The 23182-nt window shown below is 44.8% G+C and overlaps 1 protein-coding gene across 1 annotated transcript in view; it reads left to right on the top strand.

The window, feature by feature from the left end:
• Window positions 1-22890, top strand: part of PRDM6 (PR/SET domain 6) — a 98186-nt gene extending 75296 nt beyond the window's left edge. The window contains exons 6-8 of the mRNA XM_032425359.1: window positions 6609-6951; window positions 15629-15805; window positions 22706-22890. Of these exons, the coding sequence (XP_032281250.1) occupies window positions 6609-6951; window positions 15629-15805; window positions 22706-22820 (635 nt within the window). The 3' untranslated portion in view covers window positions 22821-22890. The remainder of the gene's footprint in view (window positions 1-6608; window positions 6952-15628; window positions 15806-22705) is intronic.
• Window positions 22891-23182: the final 292 nt, after the last annotated feature.

The raw sequence follows: 23182 nt of genomic DNA, 5'->3' as shown, positions 1-23182 counted from the left end.
CAGTGCCGCTGTCTAAAAACCAGCCCCTGCCTTTGGGATGTTGTGGGGCTGGATTTTCACTACCTGCCAGGTATAGAAACATTGGGCCAACAAACAAAGATTGGTCCAGAACTGCGGAAACCTGTCGTGTGCTAGAAGAAGCAAAGAGAAGTCACCCCATAGGGATGCCTCCGTATCGGCACAGGACTCCCAACAGAAGGCAGCGCCCACTGGAAATGCGCCCGCAGCAAGAAATGACCAAAAAAAAAAAAAAAAAAAAAACAAACCAAAAATCCCAGGGAAACCCACTGTTGTGAAAGATTCAATCTCTTTGGGTGCTTTGGGATGCGGGGGTATGCTGCCTAGATCCCAACCTTGCTATCAGCTTGAGGCACTCATTCCCCCAGTTTGTGGAGAAGAAGGGGCTGCCAGCTTTCAGATGAGTTTGTCTCCAGGAATTATCTTCCACCTAAGAGAGCCTCTCTGCCCTCGGTCATTAGCCTGTGTCCAGTAGCTGGTCAACGTGGGGGCTGCTAAGGACTGCTCCCCCTGTCCCAAAGCAGGACAACTATGAAGGACCCCCCCCAGCTCCAGAGCTGTCCATCTCCTCCATGGACATGGTCCTCCTGCATGCAAAACTGCAAATCTCCATTTCAGTCTTTTTCCAGGGGACCTGACTTAGGTATTCCCAGATTTGCGTTTCCAATCCAGACCTCTCTACTGAGCCCCATACTCCCGTCCACTTGTCTACTCCACCTTTGCCTTTGGTATCTCACCTGAGTGTCCAGCTCAGCATGTACACCTGAAACCATTCTGCCTCTCCCTCAGTTCACTAGCTCACCCCCATTCATCCAGTTGTTCTTTCTAGAAACCCCAACACCTAACTCTCACTCACCTTTCTATCCAGTCAGTTACAAAGCCCCGTTGATTGGATATTCTTAAGTGCCCTTCTTTTCACTTCTGCTACCCCTTGGTCAGTGTGAGCACCAGCTTTGGCACAGACTATTGCAATAGTCTCCAGTGTGTCACATTTTCCTCGGTGGCCTCACAGTGGCCCAAGTGAAGTCTCATTGATGTGCTTATTTTACGGTTTCAGCTCATTTGCGTGTTTTGTGAATAGGTAATTTGGTTCCATAGACCAAAATCCAGAAAAGACTATGGACGTATAATTCCCCTCAGAAGTCAGTTGATAGATTCCCAGGTCTCCTTCCAGATGTCTTTTTTTTTTTGCCTACTCTATTCAAGCATGGTCTCCCTCTCTTTCTCTGGCTCTCACTCTGCCCCTCGCCCTTTTCTGCAGATAGTGGTAGCGTACTATACACATTGTTCTGCACCTCACTTTTTCATTTAACCGTATAGAATGATGGTGCATTTAGAGCATAAATCTCATCACCTCACACCCTAATTTAAAACCCTTTTTTGGCTTGCCATTACTCTTATAATGAATCCCCAGTTCTTCAGTACGGTAGCCCACGGTCCGCATAGAGTCTCCAGAAGGTATTTTGTGTGGCTAACATCGTGCTTTACAGAATGAGAATTCAAGCATTGTTGGACTGGCCGTGCCCTGTTCAGTTTAGATTTTTAAAGATTTTATTTAATTATTTGACACACAGCACAAGCAGGGGGAGTAGCAGGCAGGCTCCCCGCTGAGCAAGGAGCCCCATTCAGGGCTCGATCCCAGGACTCTGGGCTCATGTCCTGACCAAAGGCAGACACTTAGCTGATTGAGCCACCCAGGCTCCCCAAAGTATAGCTTCTTAGAGCAGGACTTAAGCAACACAGAAAGCTGTTCTTCCTAAATTGCAGCCTCACTGGCTACGACAATCGAAAGTATTCACAAAACACAGGACATTATCAGAGAGGGGACAGCCCCTCTCTGTCCAGCCCCTGTCCAGCCCCAGTTTGTTGCAGACCCTGCATCCTCTGTTGAGCTCCTTCCTCCCTTAGCATCTGCACAGACCCTATGGCCAAACTGCCCACGTTTCATCTTCTTGCATTGTCTTTTTTTCCCCCTTCACACCTGTCTGAGACCTGTGCATCCTACGGGATTCACATTCAAGGTCACTGCCTTAGGGAAGCTGCCCCTCCCGCCCCAGCTGTAGCCATCCTGGTGATATGCTTCCCAGGCACCTCTTCGTATCTCTCATATAGCACATATCACACTTGTAGCAACATGCACATGTTGTTCACATTTTGTTCTTTCTGAACCTGGGAGATGCCTTGCAATGAATGGTGATTGACAATTCACGGTACAACCTGAATTGGGCATAAAGTAAGGGCATTTTAGATTTGATGAAACAGAGTAAGTACTTCTTTGTAGAAACATCAGTTTGATACCTGTCTCTGTCACTGGAGTGTAAGTGGCATGAGGCCAGGGGCTGGGGCTTACTTACCCCTCCACACCCCCCCACCCCCAGCCCTGGTACCCGCAGCACCAGCCACGTCAGGCACGGAGCAGAAGCTCACTAAGTATTTGGGGGCTGAATGAATGGACGAAAGGTTGTCTTAGGGATTCTGCATTTGCCGCTCCCACTCTTTTGATTTTCCAGGATTTGATGAGTTCATGTTGTTCCTTGACTCTAGATCCTTTAGGGCTTTGAGAGTTTGCCCTCTACCCCTTCATCTTTGTCTGGTAGGTGGAAGAGATTTACCAGCTCAGTGTGTCTTCGTGTAGAAGGCACTTCATCGTCTAGGTCACTTTGGTTAGTCATCTCAGTCCTCTTGCACTTGTCTGTACGGGCTGTCCCCTCTCTGATAATGTCCTGTGTTTTGTGAATACTTTCGATTGTCGTAGCCAGTGAGGCTGCAATTTAGGAAGAACAGCTTTCTGTGTTGCTTAAGTCCTGCTCTAAGAAGCTATACTTTGGGGAGCCTGGGTGGCTCAATCAGTTAAGTGTCTGCCTTTGGTCAGGACATGATCCCAGAGTCCTGGGATCGAGCCCTGAATGGGGCTCCTTGCTCAGCGGGGAGCCTGCCTGCTACTCCCCCTACTTGCGCTCTCTCTGTGTCAAATAATTAAATAAAATCTTTAAAAAAATAAATAAAAAATAAAAAGCTATGCTTCATAGATTTCTAGGGTCCTGTGGAAGTGTGTAGGAGCTCTGCAGGACAGGTTAGAGATCAGATATCATTGCTTTTGTGATAATTATTTCTTCCCATCCTTACTTTTTCTTCTCTCTGCATTACATGCTCATTTCATTCAGCAAGATTGAATTGAGTCACACTTAAAGTAAAGGAGCATATACCAAAAGGAGAGTAGCATGTCACTGTTGCTACTTATTGCTTGAAAGCTCTGAGGTGTCCCAGAGAAGGAAATAATGAGACAGAGCATAATTTTATTCCAGCCATCTGCACTGTTAATTGCCCTATATTATTACTACCTCAAATCCCATATATCCCAGATTATTATACAAACTGGTATAAATTTTTCTTTATTACCATGTTGACATTGATCATTAGAGTTAAATTCATTTGCCCACCAGTTCTCGTGCTTCGTATAAAGGCGATGTGACCTTATGGTTTTTGAAAAGTAATTTATTAGGTTATTTTTCAGGAGAGGTGAGAAAGTCAGAATTTGTAATCTCTACGTAAAGTCTCCTTTGCGTTAATTTCTCCCAAAGGCATCATATTCCTCTTCCCATCGTGAAGCTTGGGGCTGGTGATCCTGCTCTCATGCATGCTGATGACATCTTCATTTGACGATCTTTCCACCATGCCTTCCTGTTGGTCTGGCATTTCCCGCCCCGCAAGAGCTTCGTGTTGCCTGAAAACGTGCGGGTTCCCCTGTGATTTGTCTCTTCTGGATTAGTTATAACAGGCGACACAAAGTGGGTTCTGCCCTGATCTCTGACAATGCTGCTGTTATTTTTTGCTAAAAAAGTGCTAAACCCTGTGTAAAATCCTCCTCCTTACCTTTCAACGCCTATTTCAAGAGTAAACAGTCTGTGTGCAATGATTTTTTCGGGGGGAAGCCTAAAATGTATGGACAAATTTCATATTGATTATACACTTTTGCCTCAGAAGTTGAAATTACGTGTAAATATTTATATATAAAATAAAGGTAGACACATAAACATGCACATGGGTGTGTATAGGTGTGTATATATATATACATATATGTATATATGACATATATGTTTATAGGATATATTTATACACACACACGAAACACTGTGCTAGCTATAAAATGTTCCTTTTATTTTTGAAACACAGCTGGTGAGCAGTGACAAGATAGGAGTGTGGCCAGAAAAAAAAAAATGCCTTGGAAGTTAGAAGGCTAAAGCTTACAGCTCAGCTGTGTCCTTAACTGCCTGTGACCCTGGACAGGTTCCAGTATTGGACCTTCTGGGGCTTCAGCTTTTTTTATTTGTAATAAGAGAGAGTTTTGGTTTAGATCAGTGATTCTCGAATCTGAGGGTCCATGAGAAGCACTTGGGAGAGCGTCTGAAAGTGCAGACGCCCAGGTCCTATCAAGAGAGTCTGATTTAATTTTTTAAAAGCCTCTCCTGCAAGTATAAATGTGCATTCAGCTGCATAGACCCTAGAGTCTTCCCAGGTCTGCGAATCTCTTCTTTCTTTTCCCTTCCCAAGACAGGATGGGCCATGCTGCCAGAGCCCCATAGACAGAGCTGTTCCTTTTGGTGGATTTGTGTCATTGCTGTGATTATACAGAACAGTCTCTGGGTTGGACAGTCCTTAATGGCAACACACTATCCACTTTGTGTCTCCACCACGCATGGTGTCTCCATGTCCAACTCAAGCACGGAGCCTCCTGGCGGTCACGGTCCACCACCATTCGCTCTTTGCAGTTGAACACACTTGAGTTTGCACGCTACATCGGCATCTCAGCGATGGTCCGTGGCAGGGAAGGACGAGAGCCCCCAGGTCATGTGTGTCCTTCCATGTGACCTTGAACCAGTGGCCAAGAGCTGTGGTTTACTTCCCATCCCTGTCTTTTTGCCCCTCAACCTCTTCCAATTTTTTGGTCTCTGATTTTCTTCTCTCGCCCACCCTGTGACCTTTAATCCCTTTGACCCCTGAAATAACCAATAAATACATTTTATTGACGCAGTAGTTACTTAAAACAAGAATGGCAGTTTTAAAGCATATTAGCTTCTGATCACTTCTGCCCCTGTGAGTTGACCAGTGAGTGCACGAGATAGGTTATTAGCACCATAACAACTTAAAAAAAGAAAACGATTTCACGTCTGTTAGGCTCCCTTCCTCAGAAATGTTTCTTACTTCTAGTTCTTTCCTCACCATTGCAGTTCACATCCATCTTCCCTCATTCCAGTCTCTTCTCTATAATAGTAAGAGTGATGGCTCTCGTTGATGGGAGGCCGTATGGTGGATACTTTCATTGTCTCATTTACGTGTCCTAACGGGGTTTCAAGATGAGGCCAGTGCTCCTAGGGCTTCACATCTGGGGAGTGGCAGCCATGGCATTTTCTAAAAGCTATCTATGTATGGACTTAATCCTTAGGGTGACTATTTTACATTTCACCAAGGACAAAATTGGGGATTTCGACTTTCGGACTTACCAGCCGTCCCAAGGCTAATATAGATAGTGGAGGTAAGACGGAGGCCATCTCAACCACTTAGCCATGCTGCTGTTACTTTTAGGATTCTTGCTCTCACTGGCCTCCTTTTATAGATGGGGAAACTGAGGCACAGACATATTTTATATATATATATATATTTTCTTTCTTTCTTTCTTTTTCTTTTTTTAATAACTTGCCTAAGATCACCAAGCTAATAGAAGGCAGAGTCAGGATTTGAATCTTGGTCTTTCTGATTCCCAAACCCACATTGCCAGCACCCTACTCTGTTACCCTCATCTTACCTTATTCACTGCACCCTATCTGTAAATCACCCGAACACTTTTCTCTTGCCATTTTCTTGCTTTTCTTTCTTGCTGTTTCTGTACAGAGACATTCTGTGTCTATTTCCTGGGCCTGACATCTTTTATTTCTTTCTTTATTTGGACTTTAAAGAGCCTCTGAGGTCTGCCCCCCTCTTGCACCCCTTATTCCCATGGTGTTGAGAACCCATGCCCTGCTTGGTCATCCTGTCCCCATCGCCATCCCACCAAGCTGCCACACTTCTGTCTCCAGGTGTCTATCACATTGCTCGCTTCGTCTTTCAGCCAGTTTTTCTGGAATGTCCTGTGCTGGCAAGGTCTAGTGGAAGGCCTGAAATCCTGAGGGCCTGGATCTCTACCTTCTCACCATTGCTCAGGGTTACCCTCTGTGGGCAGCCACCCTTTCTCTCCCCCTCCTTTGTTGGTTGTCCCTTCTGAACTCCCTCTGAACCTCGGGTGCAGTGTGGAGCCTCATTCTGGAGTCTTTCTCTCTCAACTCGGAAGTGAACTCTGTGGGGCAAAGACAGCATGCCAACAATCCTGAGCGTATAGTATTTGCTAAATAAATAGGCACTGAGCGAGCTAGTAATTGGCAGCAATCCTGCTTCCCCGCCCCCCCCAGTCAAGTAGTCCATTACCATGTGACTTTGGAGTCCAGAAACATTTTTTTAAATCTTGATCTAAAGGAGTTTTTTTTAAACTGTGTGGTACTGTGCTTCTTTTAAAGGCCAGCAAAACTAATCCCCGCACCCTCTTGCTGTTCTCCCAGTAAATGTCCCCTCGACGGTCATGGAGGCCATGTGCAGACAGGACACCCTGCAACCCTTCAGCAAGAGCAGCAAGCTGCCCCCCGCCGCCCCGCAGCGCTCCGTGGTCTTCCCGCAGACTCCCTGCACCAGGAACTTCTCTCTCCTGGACAAGTCTGGGCCCATGGAATCGGGATTTAACCAGATCAACGTGAAAAACCAGCGAGTGCTTGCGAGCCCGACTTCCACCAGTCAGCTGCACCCGGAGTTCAGTGACTGGCATCTCTGGAAATGCGGCCAGTGCTTTAAGACTTTCACGCAGCGGATCCTCTTACAGATGCACGTGTGCACACAGAACCCCGACAGGTAACCCCGACTCTCGCTGAGGGAGACCCACTGCTTGCCTTCCGCCTGCCAGGCTCCGGGCGCCTCCTCCAGCCACACCATGCCTGGGGATCGGGGGGCAGGGGGAACCCTCTGATGGGAGGTGTGTGTGTTCTAGAAGGGCAGAGATGAATGGTGGGGCCCCTGCTCAACTTTATTGTTGGGACAGGCTACGGGAACGACAGGGGTTGCAGGGAGGATTCTGCTCTCGCTTCCCACGTGGTTCTGTCCATGTCCAACGGGGAGCAAAGTAGACAGCACATGTCTGAATATCGGAGATGGAAAAATGAGGTCCAGATCATCAGAATCCTCTCTGTCTTCCTAAGATAATATAGCTGGATGCTCTGCTTGCTGTCGCGGGCATTTCAGGGTTCACCTCCAGTGTGCCGTGGGTATGAACTTAATTAAGTACTAAGAGGTAATGAATTGGAATTTTTTGCTTAGTACTATTTTTCTTCAGTGCATGCAAAGCCATAAATCCTGCAAAGCTGTCAAAAGGAAATACCTACTCTGCTAGTGATGTGGAGGAAAACAGATGCCACTTATTCAATAAACTAATATCCACACAGAAGAAAAATGTTGACTAGATACCTCAGAGTCAAAGTTGGTTTGAAAGTTTGTCAATAAAGAATTTTATGGCCATGAACTGAGGATGAAATTTAGCTGAACAAGTGAATTAAAATTTCAGGTGCTCTGACGAGTGGCACAGTAGATATAATGGAACTATTATTTATGAATCAAAACTGGTTTATTCGACAGTCTTGATAGCTGGGAGCGCAAAAGACAAAAATCAAAATAATTCAATAAGAAAGGAGTGTGTTTTCGCTCTCTCCTTCACATCCTGTGAAAATTTGATTAAACCCCAAATATCTAAGAATAGCCTTGAAAACGCACTTTGAATAGAAACGCAGAAAAGGATTTTTGGAAGGAGGATAGGAGACTCGGAGGCAAGTCTTCTGAATTATTTTCTTAATTTGGCCACTGATTCACTTAAGCCACTCAAGCCCTCTTTGCCTTATTTTCTACACCCGGCTGTCCCCTCCCAGCTGTGCAGAGTATGACAGCGTCGTAGAAAACCCAGCAGGGACACAGAGAGAGGAGGTGTGCTGGAGAGGGGTTGGACGTCTTCTAAAATAATAAAAAGAATCCCTTTTAGTGTACATATGCACATACACTTATATGTGTATATGTTTTTATTTGTGCCATTCTAGAAACCACTTGCTTAAGCATCAAAGCATTGCTGTAATTAATGTTGAAATGGTTGCATTAGGGATCTTAAGGCAGCGGGGTCTTTTTTTTTTTTAAGATTTTATTTATTTGACAGAGCGAGCACAAGCAGGGGGAATGGCAGGCAGAGGGAGAGGGAGAAGCAGGCTCACCACTGAGCAGAGAGCCCAATCCGGGGCTCAATCCCAGGACCCTGAGATCATGACCTGAGCCCAAGGCAGACACTTAACTGAGCTACCCAGGCGCCCCAAGAGCTGGGTCTTTATAATCTTTTACTTTCGACAGGAGAGGCCCTAGTAAAAAGATCACCAGAGCTCTGAACATCTTAGTACTTTTTAGCTTTACAGGAGTTACAAAAGTTTTGAAAATATTTTCCTCACTCAGAAAGGGTTTTTTGGGGCACCTGGGGGGCTCAGTCGTTAAACGTCTGCCTTTGGCTCAGGTCATGATCTCAGGGTCCTGGGATCGAGCCCCGCATCAGGCTCCTTGCTCAGCGGGAAGCCTGCTTCTCCCTCTCCCACTCCCCCTGCTGTGTTCCTTCTCTCGCTGTGTCTCTCTCTGTCAAATAAATAAATAAAATCTTTAAAAAATAAAAATAAAAATAAAAAAAAGAAAGGGTTTTCTTTGAAAGTTCCTCTCTCTTGCAAGTATACATAGAGCTTTAAGATCTATCTATCCAAAGTTTGCAATGCATTTTCATAGTTTTTTAAGTATAAAAGATGCACCAGTTTGTGTTATCATCAACTTGCTTTTTAAATTGAGTGCATTCAGATGGATGGGTCTGTTACTTGCACAGGTGCATTGTTATAAAGATTGAAGATGCAAAGTGAAATGATGGAAGTTTCTGGATACTGGAACACAAAGCTTAGCTTTGAGTATGATATGATTTCATGCTGAATATCACATAAAGCAAAGAGAATAGGTCACAGTAAATAGATACTGAAACAGACTATTTTGTCTGAGCCCAATTACACTTAGAAAACCGTATGTGCATTATGGTTTAAGTCCCTAGGAAGTCTGTCCCATCAAATAATAGTGTCATAATTTGCAAAGCATCTATGTAAACTGTCAGAAAAATACCTGACAGAGAAAACTTACGTATACAAAATGCATTTCCACGAGACTGTTGGGTCAGTGCTGATTCCAAGCTAATTTAGAGTTATTGGCACAGATCTGGACGGCATGAGATTTCCATCCTGTGCTAGACCCTGTTGGGCTTATTTGACTCAGATGCCCAGCTGTGGTGATCCCAGCCTTCCCAGATAAGGTATAGTGATGGGTGCTTTGATGCCCAGGTAGATAGCTAGAGTGGAATCACATTACTCAAGCGGTGGGTTTGTATTTCTCCCTTCCCTGTGCTTTGTTGGTCAACACTTGAGAGGTGGTCACCATCATTCATGGATCAGTTGAATTTAAGATTTATGACTTCAAAAAATTAGGCCCTCTATAGGCAAAGTAATAAGGTACATTGTTTCTTAGTCATGTTGGGGAGATGCCTGAATTACTCCATCATAACCAAATTGATTATCGGAGGTAAGGGGCAAAATAGTGGAAGATACCCACTCACTTTGACGCACTTGTTTCTTTCTAGGTACCCGATTTGCTTTTAGCATATAGGACTGGAATAGCTCTTTTCTGTCCTAGAACCTAGAATGCTGTCTTGGAACTAGCAAGTTTGGAAGTAAAAGACACTCTCCATAATACTTAACCACATGAGTGAATTGCTAAATAAGAGAAATATCCAGAACTAAATTGGAGCATCAGATTTCTATATGATGGTCCTGAAATTTGGAGCCTTTTCTCTTATTATCTGTGGAGAATTACATATTTCTCTTATTATATGTGGAGAATTACAAATGCTGAATGTACGTATTTTCTTTAGTTATTGACTTCCTAAGTCAGCTGACTTTTGTGCGCATTCAGCCGTATGCAGTGACAAAGCTTAGAACCTGCCAGTCAGAAACCGTTTCCCCTCTATTTGAAAAACTCGAACGCTTTTATTTTGGTAGGAAAATCTTGCTAGAACCAGAGGTGAAAAAGAGAGACACCGAAGACAAAGTCAGAAGGCAAACAGGTTAGAGTTTCAAACAGGTCCAAATTTGAAACAGGCCCCTGAATCCGAGGTCCAAAAGATTTTTCACTCAACAGATGGAATATTTGGCCACAAAACCCAAGACATTTGAACCTTCATCAAAGAGACTATTTTTGTGAGCTTTTCCATGTGAGAGACCATCAAAAAGTCTCTGCCTTGATAGAAAAGAGAAAGCTCTGGGGACACCTAGGGTTGCCAGCATTATTACCATTTTTCATTACTACATTATTTACACTAAATGCAGAAAGAAATTCCAGTTGACCTGGTCAGGTAAGAATTAGCACTGAAGATAAAAAAAACACATCCAGGAGGATCCAGGAGCCACAGAAATGTTTTTTCTTGATTTTGTTCTGTTAATATTAAATAAGCAAACAAACCCCCAATTCTCTTCTTCCTTTTTCCCAAGCTACTGGCTTTGTCTTTTCCTGAGTGAATTCAAAGGGAAGAAGCTGTTAGGCTCTAGATCCATCAAGATTTTATTTAGGGACTTCACAAATACTTGGGTTTTTGCATTAGCTTATGACCTAGACTAGGACAGCTTAAATCCCTTTTGCTTGAACCAGAAGTTAGAAATCCCTTTTCTCTTCTGTTTTTCTGCTGCAGAAACTCTCAACAATCCCACTGGGGGGGCTCCAGAAAGGGGTAAGCAATCTCGGTGGATTATTTTCTGATGACCATGTCTTCTTTTTATTTTCTGCAGAAAGTGTCTTTATAATGCTTATCTTTATGTTGCGTCCTTTTCTTGTCTCCTTTTTGATTTTTGTGTGGCCCCTGTTTGCCTTTTAGCCTCCTGGGTGCCCCGTCAGCTATTCACATTTGTGCTGTGTTGACTATCATCGTCTGTGATTGGTTGTGGTGGTACCAGAGGGCAAGACGACCCTCGGAGGTGCTGTTTGGTGGGAGGCCCTCAGAGGTGCTGTTTGGTGGGAGGAGCCTGGAGATAATCCATCACCATCACTGTAATCGTTTCTTTGCAGTGTGTCCGTGTTCTTGTGTTCCACTGTCCTCCCCCACCCCTCCACACCCCTCCCCCCCCGCCCCCAAGCGTGAAGCTTCTCTTCTTTCTAGGGCTCCGTGTTCTCCAGGTCCTTTGGCTCTGCCCTTTTGCCACTTCCCTGAAATCTTTCCTCCTTCCGTAGAGCTGCTTTCTTTTCTCCCTCCAGACAGCCCAGCAGTGACCTAAGTAGTGCTCCCTTTGAAGTCTTGGAAGATTTGCACGTGGGCGGACTTGACGCGGGGCAAGGAGAGAATGCGGGCCCAGCCGGAACAGCTTTTGTCCTGGAGGCTTCCATTGCCCCGAAAGAAAAATCAAAGGATTAATATTTTAAACCAGACCACGCTTAATTTTGTTAAATGTTTCATCCTTTTTGCTCTGTGTACACCAAACCAATCACAGACTCCAAGCAAATGAATTGCACATTGTCCTGGAGAGGAATCTTGGGCCGGGTTACTGCCAGTCACGGAGTGCCAGGGGGTGTACAAAATTGTCTCGCTGCTCTCTGTCTGCTTCAGAATGGACTCATGGTGATACACATTCACTAACTTGACCCAGGCTTTGTCGGTTTTTTAGTTTTTGGTTTTTTTTTTTTTTTTTTTTTTGAGTATGGAGCACCTTCTCGTTTTCCATGAAGCCTTGATATTTCTGTGTTGACACTAGTCGACTACACACAAGGCTAGGTAAATTTAAAATCATCAAAATAAAGTAAAATAGCACATCCATTTCTCATGCCATGAACCATGGAGCTCATGGCTTCCATAGTAGATAGTGTAGATAACATTTCCAGTGCTAGATGTCTCAAGTAGTAAAAAAGCCATGAGCTTCTTCTGGTTTTGAGCTGTCATCCCTTTGTGAGGAATGCTGGTTGCGTTTGTTTTGAGAATAATGACATGTTGTCTGTGGATGAGGACTTGGGGAGAATCAGAGTGCTTAAGGAAGGAGATTCCCACTTAACTGTGAACCTGGAAAGAGGAGAGCTAAACACAGTGCTCCATGACATCAGTTCTCCCAAGCTCCTGCTGGTAGGACATGTCGAAGGGAGGAAGAACTTTGGAGTTGAAATGGATTGTATCTACAGGTTTAGTAATGTAAGCCTTGACTTTTGGCCAGACCTGGACAAGTTAATGAGAATGTTAGTCATCAGGATAAAAAGCTGAGTAATGGCAACGAATTTCATGCCATCAAAGCCCTTCAGGTGTAAATCGTGAGTCTTAACCCCTGTGGCCAGTTGTTCCAAAGAAGATTCCACAGCGGTGATAGTGTTTTCTGAGACCTGCCTTCGGGCTTGGAGAATTCATTTTGTCTCAAACGTAGGCCTTTGTCCTCAGGTGAAACCTGATGATGCAGTCGGTGTTAAAATTACTTTTGGATTGTTTCCTTTTATTCATTTTTTAGGAAATAGTGAAAATCCAGGGAAAGAAAGAATCGCGTCTACTTGTACGACTTCTGTAGTTTCTGAAGGCCGACTTTCTATAAATTTCTAGGCTGAGAGGGAGACAAGCTGTTATTATAGTGACAGCTAGAGTACACATTTTAGTTCTGAATTCTACATAAAGTCAGCTTTTGCCAAGGTGAATGTAACCATTTGGTGCAAAATCTTATTCTTCAAGGTACTTAAGAATGAAAGGACATCGATTTGTTTCTTGAGATCAGTTAAAGTAAGGTTTAGCACTGCCTTGTGGTACTAGATTTTCTTGTTGCCCTGAATTTTCAGCTGTTTACTAAGTTTAAATGGTTCATATTCTAATTAGCATGTATACACACACACACACACACACACACACAACCGTAGAAGGCCCCGTGTCCAGGGAACTGGCTGGTAGACAGAATAGAAGATGGAGGTCATGTTGTTGATGTTGTGTCTCGTGGGGCCGTGTCTCGGACAGATCCTCAGGCAGCACACGTTTGTGGATCATCTGGAAGCAGGAACAGAGCGTGGCGAGATGCAGGAGAACAGCTAGTTCAGTGTATCCCTCTCAGCAGAGAGATGAGACAGCAATCAGAAGTCGAGTTGACTTGTCCAAGTCCCATAGCTGCCTGACTGCCTAATGCTAGGGGCTGAAGCAGGACTCCGCTTTGCTGTCTTCCCTTTTGTCTAGACCCTTCCATTCAGTCCAGCTAAATTCTACGAAGTTTTTAAAGCTGTGCCTTTGGTCACTGGATACCTAGCAAGTACCTTTCCTGCCGGTAGTGGGCAAAGGGGGATGTGTTAGAATCCTCTTTGCCTTTCATTGGGAGTCTCTTGATAGGAGAATTCAAGATAAGCCTCTCTGGGGTCATTTCTGTTCTTCTGTGTGCAGATCTGGGCCGCAGTGACTGTTAACATAAAAAGGATGGATTGACTTCTGACCGTAGGAAATAAATCACCCCAACTTTTGACAGCGGACTTAGAAAAAAAGAAAAGATTAATTGGCTTTATTTAGTGGTTTATTGTTTCTTGTGATAGCTATTAAAAATAGGTAACCAGAGGCTAATCACTGTTAATGGTCCCTTCACTATTAGAAAAATCAATTGTCAGTGGATATAGCATATATTAATAAATTATTTTGTTTATAATCTTCCATAACATTTTAAAAAGTTGACTCCTGAGGGAATTCTTTCTTGAGGCACACTTTAAGGTTAATGGTTACTACAAAGAACAGATTTGGCAGGAGGACCTTCCCGTGTACATAAAATTTTAATGGCTTTCAAAGCATTATTTAATAATTGCAATAACACGCACATGTAATTTATCAAGATTGATAAACTCCTTACCAAGGATGCTTATATATATTTTTGGAAACTTGTTTGAGAGCAGTTAAAGAGATTTCTAAATGTAAGTAATTAAAATTGTATAGTATTGAGTTATTGAGCAATCCTGGACTATTAATCAAGCTAAAAAATTCTACAATCAGTGCTCAGTGCGCTGAAGCCTGGTAAAATAATAGTGTTTGTGTTCAGTGAGGCAAGTAGCCACAATTAAGCCCTTCGCTTGACAAATGAGTGGGTCCACTTTATTTTGCACTTAATTGAATCATTGTACATGCTCGCTCACCATTGTCTCCTGGCCCTTCATTTTGGTTTCTGGTCTTTGGCGCTCATGCATTTGTGGAAGGTGGAGCAATTAAGTCAGCTTCTGCCATGGGCTTTCTCAAATGCAGCCAGGAACGTCTGGGCCACAAACCAGGGCTTTGCCAGCGCTGTTCACATCCCTCATGACAGATTCTTAATTTCCCTAACCAAAACTTTGATAAACAAATTAGAGCGCTGTCCAAGAACTACGTGAGGTAACTTCTAATGGGGAAAACTCCCCCAGGGTTTCCATCCCTCCCTAGATTCTGCTTCAGTCAGCAGCAGAACTTGTGTAGAGAAGACAGAATTTTAATCTATTTTATGAAAACCCCAAATTGATTTCCTTCTCACGAGCTGGAAAGAATGTTCTCTGATAATCTTGCTAATTATCAGGTATTTGTCACAACTTCCTCCCACTTGCCTTCGCATCACCATCATCCCTCCTGCAAACATAGTGACATCCCGTCATTTTCTGTGCTGCTATGAATCATTGCTTGCCACCAAATTAAACTGGGGAGCTGAAGTTTAAAGAAAAGACCCAGTGGTTAAGTGTGTGTGTGTGTGTGTGTGTGTGTGTGTGTGAAGAGTAAGCCTAAGTCAGGATTGCTTTTATAAAGAGACAGATCTGGCTGGGTACATGACCCCAAGTTGAGGTTGTGTTTGCAGACCCCAAGGCAGTTGAGCATTTATTAAAACATGCAGGCCGCTTGCTGCCTTCTCTGCATGTTTACCTCAGGATCAAGTCCACACACCCTAGAGTAACCTTGGCCTCAAAAACTTAATTCCTACGAGGACGGTGTAGCCTCCGTTTTCTGAACTGACAGAGATAGTAACAGATGCTTTCCCTGCCGTGGAGGATTAGGGTGAAGATGAAAGTAGGTAATTGACGTAGCGCTTTGAAGAGTTTCAAGTGCCACGGAATTAGGAGCAACAATTACATATCTTCTCTTGTAATGTTCTGCTTAATCGAGCCCATACTTCCAATGCTCCCAAAAGTGCGCTAATATTTGCCTCGGGTGGGGATAAAAACAAGAAGGCAAGGGTTCTTGAAATGGTATGGTTAATACCGGAAAGGAATACTCAGTTTGGGAATTAATGTGCCTCAGAAGCTCTGTGAATTTTGTTCCCGTGGCAGCATGCACGGGTCTCGGGGACCCAGCAGCCAGAGCCCGAGGTGCTGTTCGGAAAACTGAGAAAATACCACTGGAAAGTTCTGGCCCTTGCCTCATGATGCTGATTTGCCCTGACTGACGCAGACAGTAATGACCAGGCAGTCTCTTTATTTGTTTCAGACCTTATCAGTGCGGTCACTGCTCCCAGTCCTTTTCACAACCGTCCGAGCTGAGGAACCACGTGGTCACTCACTCCAGTGACCGGCCTTTCAAGTGTGGCTACTGTGGCCGTGCCTTTGCCGGGGCCACCACCCTCAACAACCACATCCGAACCCACACTGGAGAAAAGCCCTTCAAGTAAGTAGAGCCTATCCTAGAACCTTCTTTCCTCTCAAGCTGTGCGACCGTGGACACAGGACGATCTTTCTGGGTCTGTTTTCTCATCAGAAAAATAAGAAAGTGGGAGTAAGTCATTTGAAGGTTCTTTCTAGTTCCCGAGGATCTATGCTTCTAGAATTGAAGCTGGAAGCCCCCACAAGGTGCCACTTTTGGGCCACCAGCAAGCCCAGGACCGTCAGTGAGGTGGCCCCGATTTAGGACGTCTAAATAGTCATCCCTTGGGAAACTTGAATGTTTTAGGATTCTGGTGGACTCTTTCCTCCTCTTTCCTCCTCTTTCCTATCTGTTCAAGTGGTTTAAATCTGTGATAGCGACCAGCTTGTGGCTTTTCGAGTGCTCTTCGGATCTCAGAATTACTATGTTGGTGACACAAAACACAAGCACATACAGGGCACATCCGAATGCTTGAGGATTCAGGGAATGTGGAAAAAGGCAGGATTGGACTCCAAGGACTTTGGCAAGGTAAGAGCCCCCCAGAGAGAGATTGTTTCTAGATATAGCACAGCCATGAAAACAGTGGACATCTGAATCATGCACGATGGCCTGCTCCTTCACTCATTCATTTATTCATGTATGTGTCGTTCATTCAGCAAATATTTATTGAGCATCTACTTTTGTACTGGGCACCCAGCTAGGTGCAAAAGATACAAAGGTGAATGAGACTCGCTCCCCCAGTCTTTGAAGACCACATAATTTATGGGGAAGCCCAATTAATAAGCAAGTATTACAACATAGGATGAAAAGTATAAAAGTGAAGAACAGTCAGCCATATTCATACAGTGCTGCAGGGTAGCCCAGAAATGGAGTTATCAGTGCTGTCTGGCGGACATGATGTTTAAGATGGGTTTTGAAGGATGAGTAGGAGTTTTCCAGGCATACAAAGGAAAGAGGCATTTCTGGCAGCCCAAGCAGTGTGTGGAAAGGCTTGGGAGCGAGAACCAGTACGTTTGACTTGGTTGTCTCGAAGCAACTTCTGCTCTCTGTGTGATGGACTCTTTTCTCTTCAACCCTCCATGTATCTCTTTACTCATTTGCCATCTTGGTTTTCCCTGGTTGGGAAGGAAAATTCAAAGGACATAGATGTGTAGCCTATTTACTTTCTGTAGGACAAGATCAAGCAAGAAGAGAAATGATTCAGGCAGTGGGAGACGAATCCCCTTGCTCAGTCTCAGCCAACAAGTCTTTGTAGAGTCTTATTACCCATGATTTCCCTTTCAGACCTATTGGCGTGGTCCGTTGTTGCTCTGGCACTCGGCCTGAGGCTCGGCTTGTCTCGGAGTAGCAGAGTCTTGCTGGCCTGGCTCTTGCCTGCCTCGGTGTCTGCCATCAGAGGGAGGAACTCCTAAAAGGTTGTCATCTTCACTTACCTCCCCACAAATTAGTTACCTTTATTCATTATCCTTAACTAGTCTCACCATGGTTTAATTTATGATATTAATAATCAAAAGAGTTTTAATTGTTCTCTGCGTACATGGGTGCGGCTTGTGCACTGTGCAAAAGCATTGGGCTAAGGGGACAGGAAGAGGTCTAAAATCAAACCTGTACTACACCAGCCAAGCTGGACCTTCTGGGGGCTGTGATAGCCCAAAGGGGCCGCTTTTTTTCTAATCTACCCTAAGGGCCAGTGGTTAGGGCAGATACTGGAGTTCCTGTCATAGGTGTGTGCGTCCCCTACAGTGGACTTTGTCATCGCCCTCAGGCCTGACCCTCGGGGGCTTCACAGATTCTGGCTTCGTCACTGCTCTGGATGTGGAAGAGGGCAGTCGCCCAAGTCCCATGCCTTGGAGCAGGAGAGCTTTTCAAAAGCAAAGATGCGGGAGGATTGACAATCCTTCTGGCCCCTTACATTAGAGAGGGCAACCTAACAGACACAGTGCCAGGAATCAGATTGATTTTTATCTTGTTGCTGTGTAAATAGATTTTAGTAATTAATTGAAGAGGTTTCAGGGTCAAAATGGGAAATAGATTTCTATTAATGTTAAGGTGTTACTTATATGTAACCTCGTTGACTCCACTCAATTTTTTTCTCTCTAACATCCTGTTTTTGTCATGTTTCCAATAGAGTTGCCATTTTAACTTTAATTCATCAGATTAATATTTGAGGGGCTTTAATAATTGCATCCTTTTCCTTTCTTAAAGTATGTTTTTGTGACCGTCACCTAATTTCATCCGGAAAACGAATTAAGAAAACCACAAGGGTTGGCTGAATTCGATTCTAGGTACATGCTTTAGTTCCTTCTGCTCTACTGTAATTCAGATAGCTACATGCTGTATGTAGGGTGGGGTGCGTTTTTTAAATTTTGATTTATCAAATATATATTCCCAGGAGAGAACCGAGTGTATGCTCATTTAAATAGTGCAAGTTTTTAAACATCTTCTAGGAAATGGAAAGCTAAATCCTTTGGTGTATACAATCAGATTGTCCAGGATTGAACTATCCCAAGGGAGTTTTGGGAAGCTTCTCACCATAGCTCACAAATATCCATCCCACGGACATTTGTAAATATTATGAAGATACCCTTTTACAAGCTCATAAAAGAAACATTCAAAAAAACTTTTGTTGCAGATTAGTCAATAAAATGGATTTCACCGCAACAGTTACTTTTACTACTTCAACTAATGGGCATTGGCTTAAACAATGTTACAAAGAAGGGGAAGGACCTCATAAAGATGCAGAACCCTAAACTGTACGCCTCAGGCAGGTTCCATGGAGATGCCCCAAATGGCTCAGCCCCCAAACTGTCCCACCCACCCAGGGCCCTGGAGGTTTTCACAGAATTCTCAGGGGCCTGCTGCCACAGGGGAGGGTCCTTTCCAACATCTAAAATCTGCTGGGATGTGGGTGTAGGCAGATCAAGATTATTGCCATCCAAAGAAGGCTGGAGAAGATTTGGCATTAGGAGATCAGAGTCTCTGTCCAGGCTCTGCCTCACGATCTGATTGGCTGAGATCCCACTGGACTGCTGCACCCCCAAGCAGCAGGTAGATCATGGGCCTGTTGACAGGCAATTTGGCTGTAGACTTAGAACTTCTAAAGTAAAGGAGCACAGGGGTGCCTGGGTAGCCCAGTCATTAAGCGTCTGCCTTTGGCTCAGGTCATGGTCCCAGGGTTCTGGGATCGAGCCCTGCATCAGGCTCCCTGCTCGGCGGGGAGTCTGCTTCTCCTTTTGCCTGCCATTCCCCCTGCTTGTGTTCCCTCTTTCGCTGTGTCTCTATCAAATAAATAAATAATACCTTTAAAAAAAAAAAAAAAAAGTAAATGAGCACATAGGAAAAATACTGACCAAAGGAGCATGATGGAGGTCGTGGCTTTCAGTTTGTACTGTGGGACTGGAAGTAATCGAGAGCAAGGAACAAAAGCAAGACATTATTTCATTTAACAATAATTGCCAGCTCTTTACTGAAAAGAGGAAAGAAGGAAGGAAGTTAATTGACATCGAAAACTTATTCTTTATAGTGAGGACTCCTTTCTCCCCCCCCCCCCATTCCTAAATATAATCTCTGAAGATTTCAGAGAGGGGGGCTGCTCTCCTCTGCTCTGCTCTGCCTGGATCCATGTGAACTGCTTGATGCCCAGCTTTGGAGCCTGGGAAGATTAGGACTTCCCAGAGGAAAGGCTTTTCTCCTCATGTTTGTTAGAAGCAGGGGAAGATACTCACCAGTACATCTTTGCCTTAAGTAAAGACAGATTGGCTCATTATTTAAAAAAAAAAAAAAAATCCAAGGATATCCCGAAGAGCATCTAATATTTTTAACAAGATTTAGGCAACAGAGCAAATAAAAGGGGACATCAGTAACTAGGCATTGAGCACTTCGTATGCACAAGCCCTGCACAGTTTGGTTCAATCCAAGAAATATTTGGTGACCAGCTGCAGAGGCACGAAAGAAAGCTTCTTGCAGGTTTTCTGTGTAACGGAACTTGATGTCATTTTGGCCTCTCTCAGTTTCAGGTGGCAGTTGTTAGGCTTTCTGCACCGATAAGCCAGGCAACCATCACATGAAGTAAGGAGTGACTTCAAATCTAAAAGGAACCCAAATCTAACTAAGATACCCATACTTGTAGACAGTTGGGGGTTTTTCTCTCTACTGAAATATTCCGATGCCTTTCTGCTTCAGTGTCCCTGTGATGTCCCCTTCAAGGCTGTGACGTCAGCACGAAGAGGAAGACCCACGTGCAGGAGCCTTCCTTTGCTCCCGGCTCATTACCCCCATCTTTCTTTCCTTATTATTTGCTGCACCGCGTGAAGTCCAGGGTTAGAGGTACCAGGCTTTTGCATGGAGTCTGTCTTTCTGAGGAGTTTCATTCAGCTATAAAAATAACTCATGAAGGGAATTTTTCTCAAATTAAAGGTGATGAATGTAAAATGGAGGCTCTTCCCTTATTTAAAAGAATATTTTTTCAGGGGTGCCTGGGTGGCTCAGGTGGTTGAGCGTCTGCCTTTGGCTCAGGTCATGATCCCAGGGTCCTGGGATCGAGCGCTGCATCAGGCTCCCTGCTCAGCGGGAAGCCTGCTTCTCCCTCTCCCACTCCCCCTGCTTGTGTTCCCTCTCTCGCTCTGTCACTCTCTGTCAAATAAATAAAATCTTCTATAAAAAGGATATTTTTTCTATCTAGCTCTCTTCACTTCCTTGGCGGGTTGATAAGGAACCCACCCAGGTACACGCATGTGCATGTGTTTTCATTCGCTCACGAGGCACATGGCACTGGAGATGGCATCTCGGGAGCCCGACAGAGTGGACTTGGTAGATTTCTGATTCCGGGAGCTTAAATATCTGTGCAGCCACTTAGGCAAACCGCTTGAGAAAAACGTAACTCACCTCCGAAGGTCTCGGTCCAATCTGGATATTTAATCATCACATAGAGACGTACACTTTGCCTCATATGAAGCACGGAACTTTCTGTGTCCGAATTCTTTATATTCGAACACCCAAGATGAGAGGTGCAGAAACGCAACCCGGGGAAAGGGTTTTTCCTCGTAAGTGTTCAAACCAGTCTCTTTGAAATAGATTCCAAAGCTTCAGAATTTTTTTTTTTTAAAAAGGGAATATAATAATTTCAAAGTTTGTCAGGCAGTGAAAGGTAGTATATTTTGACACACTGATCCAGTAACTAATCAGTTTTCTAATAAACAATCAGCAATTCGCTAACATGTCATCAGCACCTCGGGAGCTCTGGAGAGAGGATGAGCTGCCCGTGGACGTTAATGAATACACTAAAAATCATTAGCTGATCAATACTTCTGAGTTATTTTCATTGAGCTGATAGGTCTGATACATTAAAGCTGACATTATACATTTGTCAAGATCACAGTGCAGTTTTTAACAGTGGAACAGGCTGCTAAAAATATTCCCGGGAAGATAATCAAAGAAACACATCTTCTTCATCCTGACACATTCAGCTGGCACGGGAACTCTGAAAAATCCCAGCGTGATGGTCAAGCCCCCAGACTCCCAACATTAAAAAATAGACAGGAACCCCCAAAGTGGATGGATGTGTTCTTTGTTTGTTTGCTTGCTTGCTTTAGGTAATTATCCCTCCCTGACAAGGCACTTTGTATGATGGACTAAAAAAAGGGGGGGAGGGAAGAGAGGACTGTCCCCCAGATAACGGGGCACGTGATGGAGCCGTGAGGACTTTAAAGGTCTTGAGAGCTCTACCCCAACCCAGGAGCGCAGGGACCTGAGACCAAAGGTTGTGTTATTTCGAAGCGGGACGAGTGTCTGCAGCGCTCCTGAATATCTTTTCCTTCAAAGGATCGGGGAGAAGACATTAAGGGGATGCTGTGGTGGTCGCTGTGCCCTCCTGGGGGCGCAGCTGGTGCTCCAGGCAGCCCAGACATGCAGGGCGGTGACAGGCCAGTCACTGTACGTGTCAGCTTGCTGCCCCCGTTTGCGTGTGTGCGTAATCATAGACACCCAACCAGGAGTCACAACCACCACAGCAAAGCTAGACACCACCATTGGATGTGTGTGTGCGTGTGCACATGCGCGTGCGTTAGTATTTCTGTAGCTTGGGTAGCCATCGAGCTAGTGAGGGTGTCGCATGGGAGATGGGTCGAGCTCAGGGTCTCTTAGGTTACAATCTTTTTTTTTTTTTTTTTTTAAGTTGAAGACAGTAGATGTTCTAGAAGCGGGATGCCACTTTTCTCATCAGACACACTGACCCCTAATTCTGGCCTCCAGGGACATTCTTGCCTGTACCGTCTCGCCAGGTGAATTTCTTGAGCCACGCAGACACTGGCTGATGGTGAATTCGTCTGTCTCCCACCCCACCGTGCAAACAGCTCTTTTAGCCCCGCGTTTTTGGCAGCGCTGTGTGAGACTTCTGCACGAAAGCAGCCCCCCACCCCCCCACCCCCCACGGTCGCGCAGATGGATGTCGCGCTTCTTGCGCCTTCCACATTCGGAGGAGGTGGCTCTTCAACCGCCGCGCTGAGCGGAGGACAAGTCCCCGATTTTAAATTAGCAGCAGGGGAAATTCTACTTGTCACCAATTTCTCTTTGGGGTTACGGAGCAGAAAACTCCAGACAAGCTGGGGCTTTGATGGCTCACTCCTAAAAATCTCTTTTTGTTCTTTATCTATTTGAACTGACAGTGATCAGAGCTGCAGCAGGACAAGGCTCTCTGGAGAAATCACCTTCCCCCTGCCTATTGACAGATCCCTCTGTTCCGCACCAGACGGGCTTTGTCCCGTCGCAGGCCTCCAGGCCTGGGAAGGAGCCACCAATTAAACCTCTTGAGCCGGTAAAATCTGAAGCCACTTTGGAATGTCGGTTCTCATTAGGCAGGATGAGAGGAAGCCCATCACCCTGCAGGCCCCGCTCCCTGGTCTCAATTTTCTCTCTTGCCTCCACCAGGTGCGAGAGATGTGAGAGGAGCTTCACGCAGGCCACGCAGCTGAGCCGGCACCAGCGGATGCCCAATGAGTGCAAGCCAATGACCGAGAGCCCAGAATCAATTGAAGTGGATTAACTGATTGACTGGTTGGAATTAAACTGCAAGGAAAGTCATGATTAAATGTCATGGACACTTAAGCAAAACCAAAGATTTCCTCTGAGCAACTTTCAATCAGTCCCAGAAAACCAAAAGCAGTAATAAAATAAGTAAGATGTTAAGAGAGATTGATCCTGGCGTGCAAGTCCGACCAGGGCAGAGATTATTTATTTATGACTAGGGATGAGACTTGTTTCAGTGGACGACTAACCTGGGACGGCTCCCGTGTCCGGTCCCACCGTGTATTTGCTTTGTTTCTAAAAAGCTTTTTTAAACTGTTATTTAATACCAAAGGGAGGAATCCTGTGGGTTCTTCTGCCCACAACTTGTGACTGAGAATG

This window comes from Phoca vitulina, unplaced genomic scaffold (genome assembly GCF_004348235.1).
Source record: "Phoca vitulina isolate PV1807 unplaced genomic scaffold, GSC_HSeal_1.0 scaffold32, whole genome shotgun sequence".
Taxonomy (NCBI): Eukaryota; Metazoa; Chordata; class Mammalia; order Carnivora; family Phocidae; genus Phoca; species Phoca vitulina.
Note: the sequence above shows the minus strand (reverse complement) of the source record. Positions and strands in the feature narration are given on the sequence as shown.